The sequence below is a fragment of the Salvelinus namaycush genome, chromosome 11 (genome assembly GCF_016432855.1).
Source record: "Salvelinus namaycush isolate Seneca chromosome 11, SaNama_1.0, whole genome shotgun sequence".
In the NCBI taxonomy this organism is placed as follows: Eukaryota; Metazoa; Chordata; class Actinopteri; order Salmoniformes; family Salmonidae; genus Salvelinus; species Salvelinus namaycush.
Window position 1 is genome coordinate 28,888,173 of NC_052317.1, and position 14,858 is coordinate 28,903,030.

At 43.8% G+C, this 14,858-nt stretch overlaps 1 protein-coding gene across 1 annotated transcript in view; it reads left to right on the forward strand.

The window, feature by feature from the left end:
* LOC120055327 (obscurin-like) overlaps nucleotides 1-14,858 on the forward strand; it is an 82,236-nt gene that overhangs the window by 22,517 nt on the left and 44,861 nt on the right. The window contains 14 exon segments of the mRNA XM_039003201.1: nucleotides 4,397-4,624; nucleotides 4,627-4,662; nucleotides 4,925-4,941; nucleotides 5,080-5,332; nucleotides 5,477-5,703; nucleotides 5,792-6,045; nucleotides 6,150-6,430; nucleotides 6,676-6,945; nucleotides 7,147-7,413; nucleotides 7,949-8,224; nucleotides 9,763-9,984; nucleotides 10,197-10,463; nucleotides 11,345-11,611; nucleotides 12,557-12,823. Of these exon segments, the coding sequence (XP_038859129.1) occupies nucleotides 4,397-4,624; nucleotides 4,627-4,662; nucleotides 4,925-4,941; nucleotides 5,080-5,332; nucleotides 5,477-5,703; nucleotides 5,792-6,045; nucleotides 6,150-6,430; nucleotides 6,676-6,945; nucleotides 7,147-7,413; nucleotides 7,949-8,224; nucleotides 9,763-9,984; nucleotides 10,197-10,463; nucleotides 11,345-11,611; nucleotides 12,557-12,823 (3,132 nt within the window).

Sequence of the window (14,858 nt, forward strand, 5' to 3'; positions counted from 1 at the left end):
TGCTATATACGGCACAGTATGCCATATGATAGAATACCTTTGTTAAATTAATGATGTTCAGGTCAGCTCATCACAATATACATAACAAATTCACAGAATTCACTAACACTTATTAAACATACCAATGGTGAATTCAGTGCTCTAACCATAACTAAAATCTGATCCAGTCAATCGGTCAGCTAGTTAGTCTGTCCTCTGTGTCCTCAGAGTTATTGTCCTGAGGTTTATTTTGGTTCAGCAGCCAGATGTCTGTGGGGATTGCCTCTTTTATTCTGAAATGTTGGTGTTTTGTATCCCTGGCCAGAGGGCAAGATGATCCCTAAGAATATGTAGGTTGTGAGTTGTTTCCCTGAAATCCATGGTGCAGTCTTTTTTATATATATGGTTGATTTACATCCTCTGGAAACCTGAACCACGTGACCCAGATCCTAGGGTGACCTGACCACCCTCGGGAGCTTGCTCTCATGTTGCTTATGGAGATCCCTCTGTACCAGGCCAGGAGTGAAAAGGTCATGCAGTGACTATCCGAGCCCCTCAGGATGTTGGAGTAGATGGAGGACAGCACAGGAGAAATCCCTGTTCCTTGGGGTAGCCCGTGGATATGAATTGCACAGGGAGATGTTTTCTTTGGCTTACTGACCCCTATTGAGGAGAAAGTCAATGACCCACTTAATTATACTTAAGTCCACTTTGAGATCCTGTAGATTGGGACAAATTTGCTACAATTATTATTATTTATTTTAATTTCAATCGAGGAAAAATGTATTTATTTTGACTGTGATATGTGGTTGTCTCATCTAGCTATCTTAAGATGAATGTACTAACTGTAAGTAAATCTGGATAAGAGCGTCTGCTAAATGACTCAAATGTAAAATGTAAAAATATAAGTCTGTCCAAGTGTGTGTGGGCTGCTGATGCATCAGGGCGATTATTATAACGTTTTACTCCAATGAATTCCTCATCTTGAGCATTGGACATATTTCAGAGCTCCTTGAAATTATTTCAAGATCTTTCCTATGATGAGATCCAGGGGACATGGCTCTTTTAGTGTTTCCATCTCAATTTAGGGAGTTTGCTGTTCTGTAAAAAAGCCAGTATGTTTATCAGCTTCTGTAAAGTACAGTTGTGGCCAAAAGTTTTGAGAATGACACAAATATAAATTTTCACAAAGTCTGCTGCCTCAGTTTGTATGATGGCAATTTGCATGTACTCCAGAATGTTATGAAGAGTGATCAGATGAATTGCAATTAATTGCAAAGTCCCTCTTTGCCATGCAAATGAAATGAATCCCCCAAAAATCTCCCGGGTGGCGCAGTGGTCTAGGGCACTGCATCGCAGTGCTAGCTGCGCCACCAGAGTCTCTGGGTTCGCGCCCAGGCTGGGCTGGGTTCGCGCCCAGGCTCTGTCGCAGCCGGCCGCAACCGGGAGGTCCGTGGGGCGACGCACAATTGGCATAGCGTCGTCCAGGTTAGGGAGGGTTTGGCCGGTAGGGATATCCTTGTCTCAGTATGTAAAAAATGTAATAAAATGTATGCACTCTACTGTAAGTCGCTCTGGATAAGAGCGTCTGCTAAATGACTAAAATGTAAATGTAAATGTAAAAACATTTCCACTGCATTTCAGCCCTGCCACAAAAAGACCAGCTGACATCATGTCAGTGATTCTCTCGTTAACACAGGTGTGAGTGTTGACGAGGACAAGGCTGGAGATCACTCTGTCATGCTGATTGAGTTCGAATAACAGACTGGAAGCTTCAAAAGGAGGGTGGTGCTTGGAATCATTGTTCTTCCTCTGTCAACCATGGTTACCTGCAAGGAAACACGTGCCGTCATTGCTTTGCACAAAAGGGCTTCACAGGCAAGGATATTGCTGCCAGTAAGATTGCACCTAAATCAACCATTTATCGGATCATCAAGAACTTCAAGGAGAGCGGTTCAATTGTTGTGAAGAAGGCTTCAGAGCACCCAAGAAAATCCAGCAAGCATCAGGACCGTATCTTAAAGTTGATTCAGCTGCGGGATCGGGGCACCACCAGTACAGAGCTTGCTCAGGCACAGTGAGGCGAAGACTTTTGTAGGATGGCCTGGTGTCAAGAAGGGCAGCAAAGAATCCACCTTTCTCCAGGAAAAACATCAGGGACAGACTGATATTCTGCAAAAGGTACAGGGATTGGACTGCTGAGGACTGGGGTAAAGTCCTTTTCTCTGATGAATCCCCTTTCCGATTGTTTGGGGCATCCGGAAAAAAGCTTGTCCGGAGAAGACAAGGTGAGCGCTACCATCAGTCCTGTGTCATGCCAACAGTAAAGCATCCTGAGACCATTCATGTGTGGGGTTTCTTCTCAGCCAAGGGAGTGGGCACACTCACAATTTTGCCTAAGAACACAGCCATGAATAAAGAATGGTACCAACACATCCTCCCAACCATCCAGGAACAGTTTGGTGACGAACAATGCCTTTTCCAGCATGATGGAGCACCTTGCCATATGGCAAAAGTGATAACTAAGTGGCTCGGGGAACAAAACATCGATATTTTGGGTCCATGGCCAGGAAACTCCCCAGGCCTTAATCCAATTGAGAACTTGTGGTCAATCCTCAAGAGGCGGGTGGACAAACAAAAACCCACAAATTCTGACAAACTCCAAGCATTGATTATGCAAGAATGGGCTGCCATCAGTTAAGATGTGGCCCAGAGGTTAATTGACAGCATGCCAGGGTGGATTGCAGAGGTCTTGAAAAAGAAGGGTCAACACTGCAAATATTGACTCTTTGCATCAACTTCATGTACTTGTCAATAAAAGCCTTTGACACTTATGAAATGCTTGTAATTATACTTCAGTATTCCATAGTAACATCTGACAAAAATATCTAAAGACACTGAGGCAGCAGACTTTGTGAAAATTGATATTTGTGTCATTCTCAAAACTTTTGGCCACGACTGTACTTACGTAAAAATACTTGAAAGTACTACTTAAGTAGTTTTTGGGTACCGGTACTTTACTTTTTTATTTATATTTTTGACTACTTTTACTTCACTACATTCCGAAATAAAATTATTTACTTTTTGCTCCATACATTTTCCCTGACACGCAGAAGTACTAGTTACATTTTGAATGCTTAGCAGGACAGGAAAATGGTCCTCTGAAATGGTGGACTCACTAAACACAAAGGCTTTGTTAATAAATGATGTCTGTGTTTGAGTGTGCCCCTAACTATCCGTAAATGAAAAAAAAACAAGAAAATTGTGCCATCTGGTTTGCTTAATATAAGGAATTTGAAATGATTTATACTTTTACTTTTGATACTTAAGTATACTTAAACCAAGCCTTACTGAAGAGCTCAGTGACTTTCAACGTGGCACCATCATAGGATGCCACCTTTCCACCAGTCAGTTCGTCAAATGTTTACTTTACTAGAGCTGCTGTAAGTGCTGTTATTGTGTAGTGGAAACGTCTAGGATCATCAACGGCTCAGCCGCGAAGTGGTAGGCCACACAAGCTCACAGAACAGGACCCCCGGGTGCTGTAGCGCTCGGGGGTCCTGAATTACGCTTCACCATCTGACAGTCCGATGGAGGAATCCGGGTTTGGCGGGTGCGAAAAGAATGCTACCTGCCCCAACACATAGTGGCAACTGTAAAGTTTGGTGGAGGAGGAATAATGGTCTGGGGCTGTTTTTCATGGTTCGGGCTAGGCCCCTTAGTTCCATTGAAGGGAAATCTTACAATGACATTCTAGACAATTCTGTGCTTCCAACTTTGTGGCAACAGTTTGGGAAAGGCCCGTTCCTGTTTCAGCATGAAAATGCCCCTGTGCACAAAGCGAGGGCCACACAGAAATGGTTTGTTGAGATTGGCGTGGAAGAACTTGACTGGCCTGCACAGAGCCCTGACCTTAACCCCATCGAACACCTTTGGGATGAATTGTAATGCAGACTGCGAGCCAGGCCTAATCACCCAACATCAGTGGCCGACCTCACTAATGCTCTTGTGGCTGAAAGGAAGCAAGTCCCCTCAGAAATGTTCCAACATCTAGTGGAAAGCCTTTCCAGAGGAGTGAAGGCTATATAGCACTAAAGGAGCGACCAACTCCATATTAATGCCCATGATTTTGGAATGAGATGTTTGATGAGAAGGTGTCCACAAACGTTTTGTCTTGTAGTGTATGCTGGAAGCAACTGTACAGTAAATAGATCAGATATGCTTACGAAGGGTTTCTGCATAGGCTTATAGGCTTCTTTGGTTTTGCCATGGCCCGTCAAGTACTTTCTTTTCTTTGTAGACTGTATTATTGTAGTGCTGCTTACAGCTTTTGATATATGATAGAGTTTTCATATGCTACTGTGGTACTGCTTAGTATGGCTTCCTTGTATTGATACGGTTGTTATTGTTACTGTAGAGCTCCCTGTCCAGTTTGTGAAGAAGCTCAGGGATAAGTTAGCCATGCATACACACCGTGGGTTCCTGGAATGTCAAATGTCTCGGGCAAGTGCCAAGGTCAAGTGGTACAAGAACAAGAAGGAGATCAAGCCCAGCAAGAAGCACGAGATTAGCAGCAAGAGTATAAACCGCAAACTCACCATCAATGACGTGGGCTCGGACGACGAGGATAATTACACCTGCAACGCCACGACGACAAGACATCCTGTAAACTTGTTGTGGAAGGTAACAGGATGAAAATCAGGACATTGTCTATTGTAAACTTCTAGGAATTGTATTTAAAGTGTATTTTTATAAAGGTTGATGTGACTTTATAAAAATACACTTTCAATCTCTTTTAGCACGTATGAATACTTCAGGACACAGGATTACCAGTCAGTGAGTGAATCAGTTGAAATAGCACTCTTATAATATCCCTAAAAAGTGTAATTAAGAGTGCTTCTGTCTCAAGTTTGACCTATACGCTCGGTATCTGTGGTCCCTCTAGAGCAGGCCATCAGCATCGTACGGTATAACTGGTTGAAATGACGTTGTTACAACCAGATTACAACCAAAACTGTGTTAGGAGCATGTTACATGACTTGCCTATGATCAGAGCTGTTTGCACGTCTTATTGTCTCGACTACAGAGCGCCCTCTTGAGGTTCTAGAGCCCATTAAGGATGCGACAGCCAAAGAGAAGGGCTCAGCCACGCTGAGCTCCAAGTTCTCCACCGCACCCAAAGAGGTGAGCTGGTTCAAAGGCCAAACCCTCCTGGCGACATCAGACAAGTACAGCCTGAAACAGGACGCTGTGCGGGCTAAGTTGACCATACAGAAGCTGACTGAGGAAGACACTGGGGAATACCGCTGTCAGTCGACTGCTGCCAAGACCAAAGCCACTCTCACTGTAGAGTGTATGTTTTGTATTGCTTTTTGGTGTTGATTTGACTTCAATGCTATTTGGTTTGCTGAGCATTGATGGTTCAAATGAGATTCCATCCTCTTAATTTAAACCAAATCCATGGTACAATGATGATGTGTGCTGTGGTTTATCGCAGTTCGGAAAGTGGAGATCACCAAGCACCTGGTGGACACTGAGGTGGATGAGGACAGTGATGCAGTGTTCACCTGTGAGATCAACTACGCTGATGAGGAGGTGCATTGGCTGCTCAGTGACAAAGTACTCTTCTCCAACGAAGTCAACACCATCACTCAGGTGGGCAAAATGCACACGCTCACACTCAAGAACCTTGCACCTGAGGATGGGGGCACCATCACCTTCAAGGTCAGGGAGGTCAAGGAATATGTTAAACGGCTTTGACTGGTGGTTGGGGGGTTAAGTCTTGCTCTCCATTTGGATTCCTCCAGAGAAGCGTGCAGTGTTCCTCAAGTCTCTGGATGACGTGGTGGGAGAAGTGAAAGGTATGATCACCCTGACGTGTGAGGCATCCAAGCCCAGGGTCTCCCCCACCTGGAGGAAAGATGGTACGTTCCTGACCGCTGGGTCTAAGTATGAGGTTCTGCACACAGGCAAGTCCCTGGGTCTGATCGTCAAAGCCGTTACCAAGGAAGACGCAGGGGATTACAGATTACTGAGCTTTCCAAGTCAAAGGTCACTGTGAGAGGTGTGTTTGACGACGCAGCATAACTTGCGAACGAATGAGTATAGTGCGCTGAAGCCTCTACAGCAATTTTGTCATCATGTCCTTGAAACAAAAATCCTCTCCCCAGCCTTTACGTAGACATGAGCACAGGTATCACCAAGCAGTTGAAGTCTGTGGAGGCAATGGAGGGAGAGACATGTAGCTTTCAGTGTATTCTATCATGGGAGAGCACTGACGAGTGTGCCTGGAACTTGAATGGCCAGACTGTGGCAAATGGAGGACGCTTCCAGGTCTCCAGTACAAGTTGCAAACACATGCTGGTTATCAGGGACGTGACACCAGCCGATACTGGTGAGGTGGTTTTCAACATCAAGAACCTGAACTCCAAGTCGACCCTAGCTGTTGAAGGTTAGACATCTGTACCAGTTGAGGCTCTAACATCAATCTGCAGGGCTTTTAGTATTCATTGTTTTGAAACTTCGATCAACTGATCCCTGAGGTTATCGTTTTAAATTGGATATGTAGACCATTGGGAGAAATTAATCCATTAATAAAATTAACCAATTTCTGAGCTTTTTTGTTTCTGTAATTGGAAGGAAATTGAGCCATTCTCAGAATTAAAACAAAGGTAATATAAATGTCCTTTATTTCAGGCAAAGCCCAATCTGTGTCACGGGAGCTGCAGAGCGCCAGCGTTGTCTCAGGGGAGGATGCTGTGTTCACCTGTGAGGTCACACAGACCAGCGCCACCGTCCAGTGGGCCAAAGATGGGAAGGACATCCGGAAGAGTGAGAAGTATAACATCAGCAAAGAGGAGAGGGTCATGAAGTTGACCGTCCGCAGCGTCACTGTCCAGGACTCTGGAGAATATAGTTGTGAGGTCATCGGAGGAGCCACTACCAAGGCCAAGCTGGTGATCAAAGGTAAGTCTGACAAGTTCCTTTCACAGACACCTTCAGTTGTTTAATGGTTCTTGTTTACTGGGTATTCAGGTATCATTGACCGTGAACTACCACTTTTCAACTATGACTGCTTTTTAATGTTAAATAACACTAATTATAAGCGCTGCCTCTCCTACCTCAATGCCTTCTGCTGTGCTCCTACCGGAATGTCCCTTTCTTCAGAGCCAGTCCACAAGTTCACCAAGGAGCTGAAGGACAGTGAGGCGGAAGAAAAGGGCTCAGTGACTCTACAGTGTGAGACGGCCCAGCCTGCCTCCAAGGCCACCTGGTCCAAGGGAGGCATAGAGCTCAAGGCCGGGGGACGCTGCGAGATGACCCAAAAGGAGACCGTTCTCACACTTACCATTAAACAACTGGAGGAGAAAGACAGCGGAACTTACACCTGTGACGTGGGAACCGCCAAGATGACGGCTAAGGTGACAGTCAAAGGTAAGACCTTGGCCTATATATTTGTCTTTGTCTGAAATCATGGTGTTGCACATTAATATGTTAATAACTTTTTTATTTAGTAATTACACTCGCTGTAAATGAAAGAGCTTTGCTGACGTGCTGACTGCTGTGCATAGCAGGGCACAGAGCTTTGAATTCATGTTGAGAATTTGGATTATTTCCTGAAAAATGATTTGTGAGTGATGTGATTGACCTCTGCCAACGTTTAAAGATCAGAACTTGAATATTACTAGAGGTCATATGAGTCATAGTTTGGTTGTGGTGTATCAGAGCTGACATTGTGACATCTCGTAAGATTGACTCCCCTGCTTGTCTTCTTGAGCAGACATGCCGATTATTACAACATTCATATGATAGAACAGTATTGACTGAGCATAATTCACGTCCCTTTGCTTTGCTTCATTTTTAAACATTTGGGAGATCATTCCTTCTTACTGTCTATTCCCATGCTGGTTGGTGGACAAGAAATACATTATGCTCAGAGCAGTATTTGACCTGGATGTGTTCCATCCAGGTCAGACAGTGCTCATAGTAGAGCCACCCCAGGACGTTGAGTGTTTTGAGGGGGACTCTGCCATGTTTAGGTGCCTTGTAAGCCCGCCTGACCTGACCCATCAGGTGCAGTGGTGCCTAGACCAAACCCCTCTGCAGCCCAGCCCCCTCAATGAGATCCAGGTACCTCAGGGGGGTTTCCACTCCCTCACCATGAGGGAGCTGACCCCTATGAATTCAAGCACAATCTCTGTGGTGGTTGGGGAAAAGAGAGTGTACGCTTCGCTAATGATCAAAGGTAACTCCCATGGCCGGGTCCATGGTTCAAATTATATGTGAGCTAGAGGGGGTTGGGAACCCTCATAACAATCCACCCCTCCCCCCATAATACTGTATCTATATCTATTGTAAGTCTGCAGCTCCAGTAGACACCAGAGATGGAAGTGCATCACTGCATTTGCCCTCTTTTTCAGTTTCTCTGAAATTGAAATGACACTTGCTTGACTTTTAACGTTCATCTACACTCATCGTTGCAGTGTGCATTGTGAAGTGCACAATTTATCCAATATCATAAGTGACCACCGCTGGTGTCTTCAATGCCTGTGGCACCATTCATACCATCAGATCTCAGTCAACCATTCTGTATCAGTCTGCGTTGGTCTTGTTAATCATTCTCTCATCTTTGGGTCTCCCATCCTCATGGGAAGTGCATGATGTATTTGAATCCATGACGCAGGTAAAAGAGTAAAGACAGAAAGATTTGATTCTTAAAGGATGCATACCTGATGAATAGAGGCATCCCTGATCCGTAGATTCTTAGTTGTCCAGTTTATTTGCTCACTCTACTCAGACAGTTAACAAATGTCTATGTAAAAAAATATATATACAGTACAATACCAGTCAAAAGTTTCGACATACCTACTCATTTAAAGTTTTTCTTTATTTGTACTATTTTCTACATTGTAGAATAATAGTGAAGACATCAAAACTATAATATAACACATATGGAATCGTGATGTAACCAAAAAAAGTGTTAAACAAATCAAATTATATTTTATATTTGAGATTCTTCAAAGTAGCCACCCTTTGCATTGATGACAGCTTTGCACACTCTTGGTATTATCTCAACCAGCTTCATGAGGTAGTCACCTGGAATGCATTTCAATTAACAGGTATGCCTTGTTAAAAGTTAATTTGTGGAATTTCTTTAATTCTTAATGCATTTGAGCCAATCAGTTGTGCTGTGACAAGGTAGGGGTGGGATACAGAAGATAGCCCTGTTTGGTAAAAGACCAAGTCCATATTATGGCAAGAACAGCTTTTTTTTACCATGTAGGCTCAGTTTTGCATCAAAGGTTTGGACAATGTTTCTATTGTGTCTTGGAAAATACTGCAGGGTCATAAACTAAGACATTATTCCTATCTTGAAACTATTCTGAATATTGTTCATGTACAGATGTGTGCCTCAATGCAAAGTTATGCTGCATAAGTGATGCAAAAGCTCCACAAATGTATTTCTCTGTATGCTGCTGATCCTTTGTGCACTTTGGAAGGATTTCATTTTGTGGTGGTGATCAGCTGTGAACACCATGTTCATTCCATGTACTGGTTTGATAACTATCTTCAGTTAACAAGTCATCTGTTTCATTGAACAACCCAATCATTGGAATCATATTTAGGTTCCAAAGGACAGCAATAAAAGCATCGGAATCATTGTCCACTACTCATTCTTCTCCACCATTTTGATTCTTATGCCCTTCCATTACAACTGAAGATTGCAAAGAAAATGATTTAGCCTACTTTTTAATGAAGTTGGGCATGTTCGTCTTTTTCCAGCCTTGCCTGCCAGCTTTAAACAGAAGCTGAAGAACCAGCAGGCCACGGAAGGAGAGAATGCTACTCTCTGCTGTGTGTTAGCCAAACCTGGAGCCAAGGTTCAGTGGAAGAAAGGCACTGAGAATCTCAAAGCTGGAAACAAATATGAGATTAAGCAAAAAGATGCGTGCTTTGAGCTTCAGATAAAACATCTGAAGGTTGAAGACAGTGGAGAGTATTCCTGTGAGTGTGGAAATCAGAGGACCACAGCGACTATAAACATCAATGGTATGGGTACATGTTCTTGGTCAATGGGAATGTTGGGGAGGTCTTGTTTACAGGGAGTCAGTCAGTTTAATTGATACGTGTAAGTTCATGTGTTGGTAGCAAAAATGTGTGTAGTTAGTGGACTGTATATACAGAATAATTTCATATTTAAATCAATGGTTTGTCAGCGTTACCTGTGACCTTCAAACACAAGCTGGAAAGCCAGGAGGCTGAGGAAGGGGGCAGTGTTACCCTGCACTGTGAGCTTTCTAAACCTGGAGTCCCTGTAGAATGGAGGAAGGGAACACAGGTGCTGAAGTCTGGAGAAAAGTACCAGATGAAGCAGAAAGAATCTGTGAGTGAACTCCTGATCAGCAAAGTAGTACCCGAGGACAGTGGAGACTACAGCTGTGTGTGTGGAGAACAGAAGACTACAGCCAGTCTCAAGATTAAGGGTAGGGGGCAGATTGGTGTCATTAAATAGCTACCTTATGTTCCGCTGAAGTTGTTCTGTATTGTCTTTGTCACTGTCGTTATCAAAGTTTCAAGTGTGATTCAGCAGAATATTTGAAAGAAGTTGGTTTGGTATAACGGCTCTGATTTGTGTTGAGTTGGCGTAGTTGTCAACTTGGCTTTGATGAATTTTGTACATTTAATGATTCATTGTCGGCAGCAAGTTCTGAATTGTCTGAAAATATAGTGCATAAGTTGAGAAATGTTCCCATTTTACTATTACTCTCTCAATGTCTTATCTGTCTCTGTGTCTTATCTGTCTCTGTGTCTTATCTGTCTTTGTGTCTTATCTGTCTCTGTGTCTTATTTGACTATGTGTCTTATCTGTCTCTATGTCTCATCTGTCTCTGTGTCTTAACTGTATCTGTGTCTCATCTTTCTCTGTGTCTTATTTGACTATGTGTCTTATCTGTCTCTATGTCTTATCTGCCTCTGTGTCTTATCTGTCTCTGTGTCTTATCTGTCTCTGTGTCTTATTTGACTATGTGTCTTATCTGTCTCTGTGTCTTATCTGCCTCTGTGCCTTATCTGTCTCTGTGTCTCATCTGTCTCTGTGTCTCATCTGTCTCAGTGTCTTAACTGTCTCTGTCCAGCTTGATCTTTGTAGTCTGTCTGTGTTCATTGTGTTGATTATCATGGTGTTAGTCTTTGTGTGCTGTTGATCGTTCTGTCTCTGTTTCTGTGTTTGGTTTCATTATTCAAGTATCTGCTTTCTGAACTGTGCCCTTCTCATGGTTTTAGAGGATGAACTCATGTCCTATTGCCTCATATCAGTGGTTATTGTGTTTCAGTGTATTTTATATGGTTTAATTTGAATCCCCAGCCCAACCTGTGACCTTCAAACACAAGCTGGAGAGCCAGAAGGCTGAGGAAGGGGGCAGTGTTACCCTGCACTGTGAGCTCTCTAAACCTGGAGTCCATGTAGAATGGAGGAAGGGAACACAGGTGCTGAAGTCTGGAGAAAAGTACCAGATGAAGCAGAAAGAATCTGTGAGTGAACTCCTGATCAGCAAAGTAGTACCCGAGGACAGTGGAGACTACAGCTGTGTGTGTGGAGAACAGAAGACTACAGCCAGTCTCAAGATTAAGGGTAGGGGGCAGATTGGTGTCATTAAATTGCTACTTTATGTTCCGCTGAAGTTGTTCTGTATTGTCTTTGTCACTGTCGTTATCAAAGTTTCAAGTGTGATTCAGCAGAATATTTGAAAGAAGTTGGTTTGGTATAACGGCTCTGATTTGTGTTGAGTTGGCGTAGTTGTCAACTTGGCTTTGATGAATTTTGTACATTTAATGATTCATTGTCAGCAGCAAGTTCTGAATTGCCTGAAAATATAGTGCTTAAGTTGAGAAATGTTCCCATTTTACTATTACTCTCTCAACGTCTTATCTGTCTCTGTCTTATCTGTCTCTGTGTCTTATCTGTCTCTGTGTCTTTTTTGACTCCGTGTCTCATCTGTCTCTGTGTCTTATTTGACTATGTGTCTTATCTGTCTCTGTGTCTTTTTTGACTCCGTGTCTCATCTGTCTCTGTCTTATTTGACTATGTGTCTTATCTGTCTCTATGTCTTATCTGTCTCTGTGTCTTATTTGACTATGTGTCTTATCTGTCTCTATGTCTTATCTGTCTCTGTTTCTTATCTGTCTCTGTGTCTTATCTGTCTCTGTGTCTTATTTGACTATGTGTCGTATCTGTTTCTGTGTCTTATCTGCCTCTGTGTCTTATCTGTCTCTGTGTCTTATCTGTCTCTGTGTCTCATCTGTCTCTGTGTCTCATCTGTCTCTGTGTCTTAACTGTCTCTGTCCAGCTTGATCTTTGTAGTCTGTCTGTGTTCATTGTGTTGATTATCATGTTGTTAGTCTTTGTGTGCTGTTGATCGTTCTGTCTCTGTTTCTGTGTTTGGTTTCATTATTCAAGTATCTGCTTTCTGAACTGTGTCCTTCTCATGGTTTTAGAGGATGAACTCATGTCTTATTGCCTCATATCAGTGGTTATTGTGTTTCAGTGTATTTTATATGGTTTAATTTGAATCCCCAGCCCAACCTGTGACCTTCAAACACAAGCTGGAGAGTCAGAAGGCTGAGGAAGGGGGCAGTGTTACCCTGCACTGTGAGCTCTCTAAACCTGGAGTCCATGTAGAATGGAGGAAGGGAACACAGGTGCTGAAGTCTGGAGAAAAGTACCAGATGAAGCAGAAAGAATCTGTGAGTGAACTCCTGATCAGCAAAGTAGTACCCGAGGACAGTGGAGACTACAGCTGTGTGTGTGGAGAACAGAAGACTACAGCCAGTCTCAAGATTAAGGGTAGGGGGCAGATTGGTGTCATTAAATTGCTACTTTATGTTCCGCTGAAGTTGTTCTGTATTGTCTTTGTCACTGTCGTTATCAAAGTTTCAAGTGTGATTCAGCAGAATATTTGAAAGAAGTTGGTTTGGTATAACGGCTCTGATTTGTGTTGAGTTGGCGTAGTTGTCAACTTGGCTTTGATGAATTTTGTACATTTAATGATTCATTGTCAGCAGCAAGTTCTGAATTGCCTGAAAATATAGTGCTTAAGTTGAGAAATGTTCCCATTTTACTATTACTCTCTCAACGTCTTATCTGTCTCTGTCTTATCTGTCTCTGTGTCTTATCTGTCTCTGTGTCTTTTTTGACTCCGTGTCTCATCTGTCTCTGTGTTTATTTGACTATGTGTCTTATCTGTCTCTGTGTCTTATCTGTCTCTGTGTCTTATCTGTCTCTGTGTCTTATCTGTCTCTGTGTCTTATTTGACTATGTGTCTTATCTGTCTCTGTCTTTTTTGACTCCGTGTCTCATCTGTCTCTGTGTCTTATTTGACTATGTGTCTTATCTGTCTCTATGTCTTATCTGTCTCTGTGTCTTATCTGTCTCTGTGTCTTATCTGTCTCTGTGTCTTATTTGACTATGTGTCTTATCTGTCTCTATGTCTTATCTGTCTCTGTGTCTTATTTGACTATGTGTCTTATCTGTCTCTATGTCTTATCTGTCTCTGTTTCTTATCTGTCTCTGTGTCTTAATCTGTCTCTGTGTCTTATTTGACTATGTGTCGTATCTGTCTCTGTGTCTTATCTGCCTCTGTGTCTTAACTGTCTCTGTGTCTCATCTGTCTATGTGTCTCATCTGTCTCTGTGTCTTACATTTACATTTAAGTCATTTAGCAGACGCTCTTATCCAGAGCGACTTACAAATTGGTGCATTCACCTTATGATATCCAGTGGAACAACCACTTTACAATAGTGCATCTAAATCTTTTAAGGGGGGGGGGGGGGGGGGGTTAGAAGGATTACTTTATCCTATCCTAGGTATTCCTTAAAGAGGTGGGGTTTCAGGTGTCTCCGGAAGGTGGTGATTGACTCCGCTGACCTGGCGTCGTGAGGGAGTTTGTTCCACCATTGGGGTGCCAGAGCAGCGAACAGTTTTGACTGGGCTGAGCGGGAACTGTACTTCCTCAGAGGTAGGGAGGCGAGCAGGCCAGAGGTGGATGAACGCAGTGCCCTTGTTTGGGTGTAGGGCCTGATCAGAGCCTGAAGGTACGGAGGTGCCGTTCCCCTCACAGCTCCGTAGGCAAGCACCATGGTCTTGTAGCGGATGCGAGCTTCAACTGGAAGCCAGTGGAGAGAGCGGAGGAGCGGGGTGACGTGAGAGAACTTGGGAAGGTTGAACAACAGACGGGCTGCGGCGTTCTGGATGAGTTGTAGGGGTTTAATGGCACAGGCAGGGAGCCCAGCCAACAGCGAGTTGCAGTAATCCAGACGGGAGATGACAAGTGCCTGGATTAGGACCTGCGCCGCTTCCTGTGTGAGGCAGGGTCGTACTCTGCGAATGTTGTAGAGCATGAACCTACAGGAACGGGTCACCGCCTTGATGTTAGTTGAGAACGACAGGGTGTTGTCCAGGATCACGCCAAGGTTCTTAGCACTCTGGGAGGAGGACACAATGGAGTTGTCAACCGTGATGGCGAGATCATGGAACGGGCAGTCCTTCCCCGGGAGGAAGAGCAGCTCCGTCTTGCCGAGGTTCAGCTTGAGGTGGTGATCCGTCATCCACACTGATATGTCTGCCAGACATGCAGAGATGCGATTCGCCACCTGGTTATCAGAAGGGGGAAAGGAGAAGATTAATTGTGTGTCGTCTGCATAGCAATGATAGGAGAGACCATGTGAGGATATGACAGAGCCAAGTGACTTGGTGTATAGCGAGAATAGGAGAGGGCCTAGAACAGAGCCCTGGGGGACACCAGTGGTGAGAGCACGTGGTGCGGAGACAGATTCTCTCCACGCCACCTGATAGGAGCGACCTGTCAGGTAGGACGCAATCC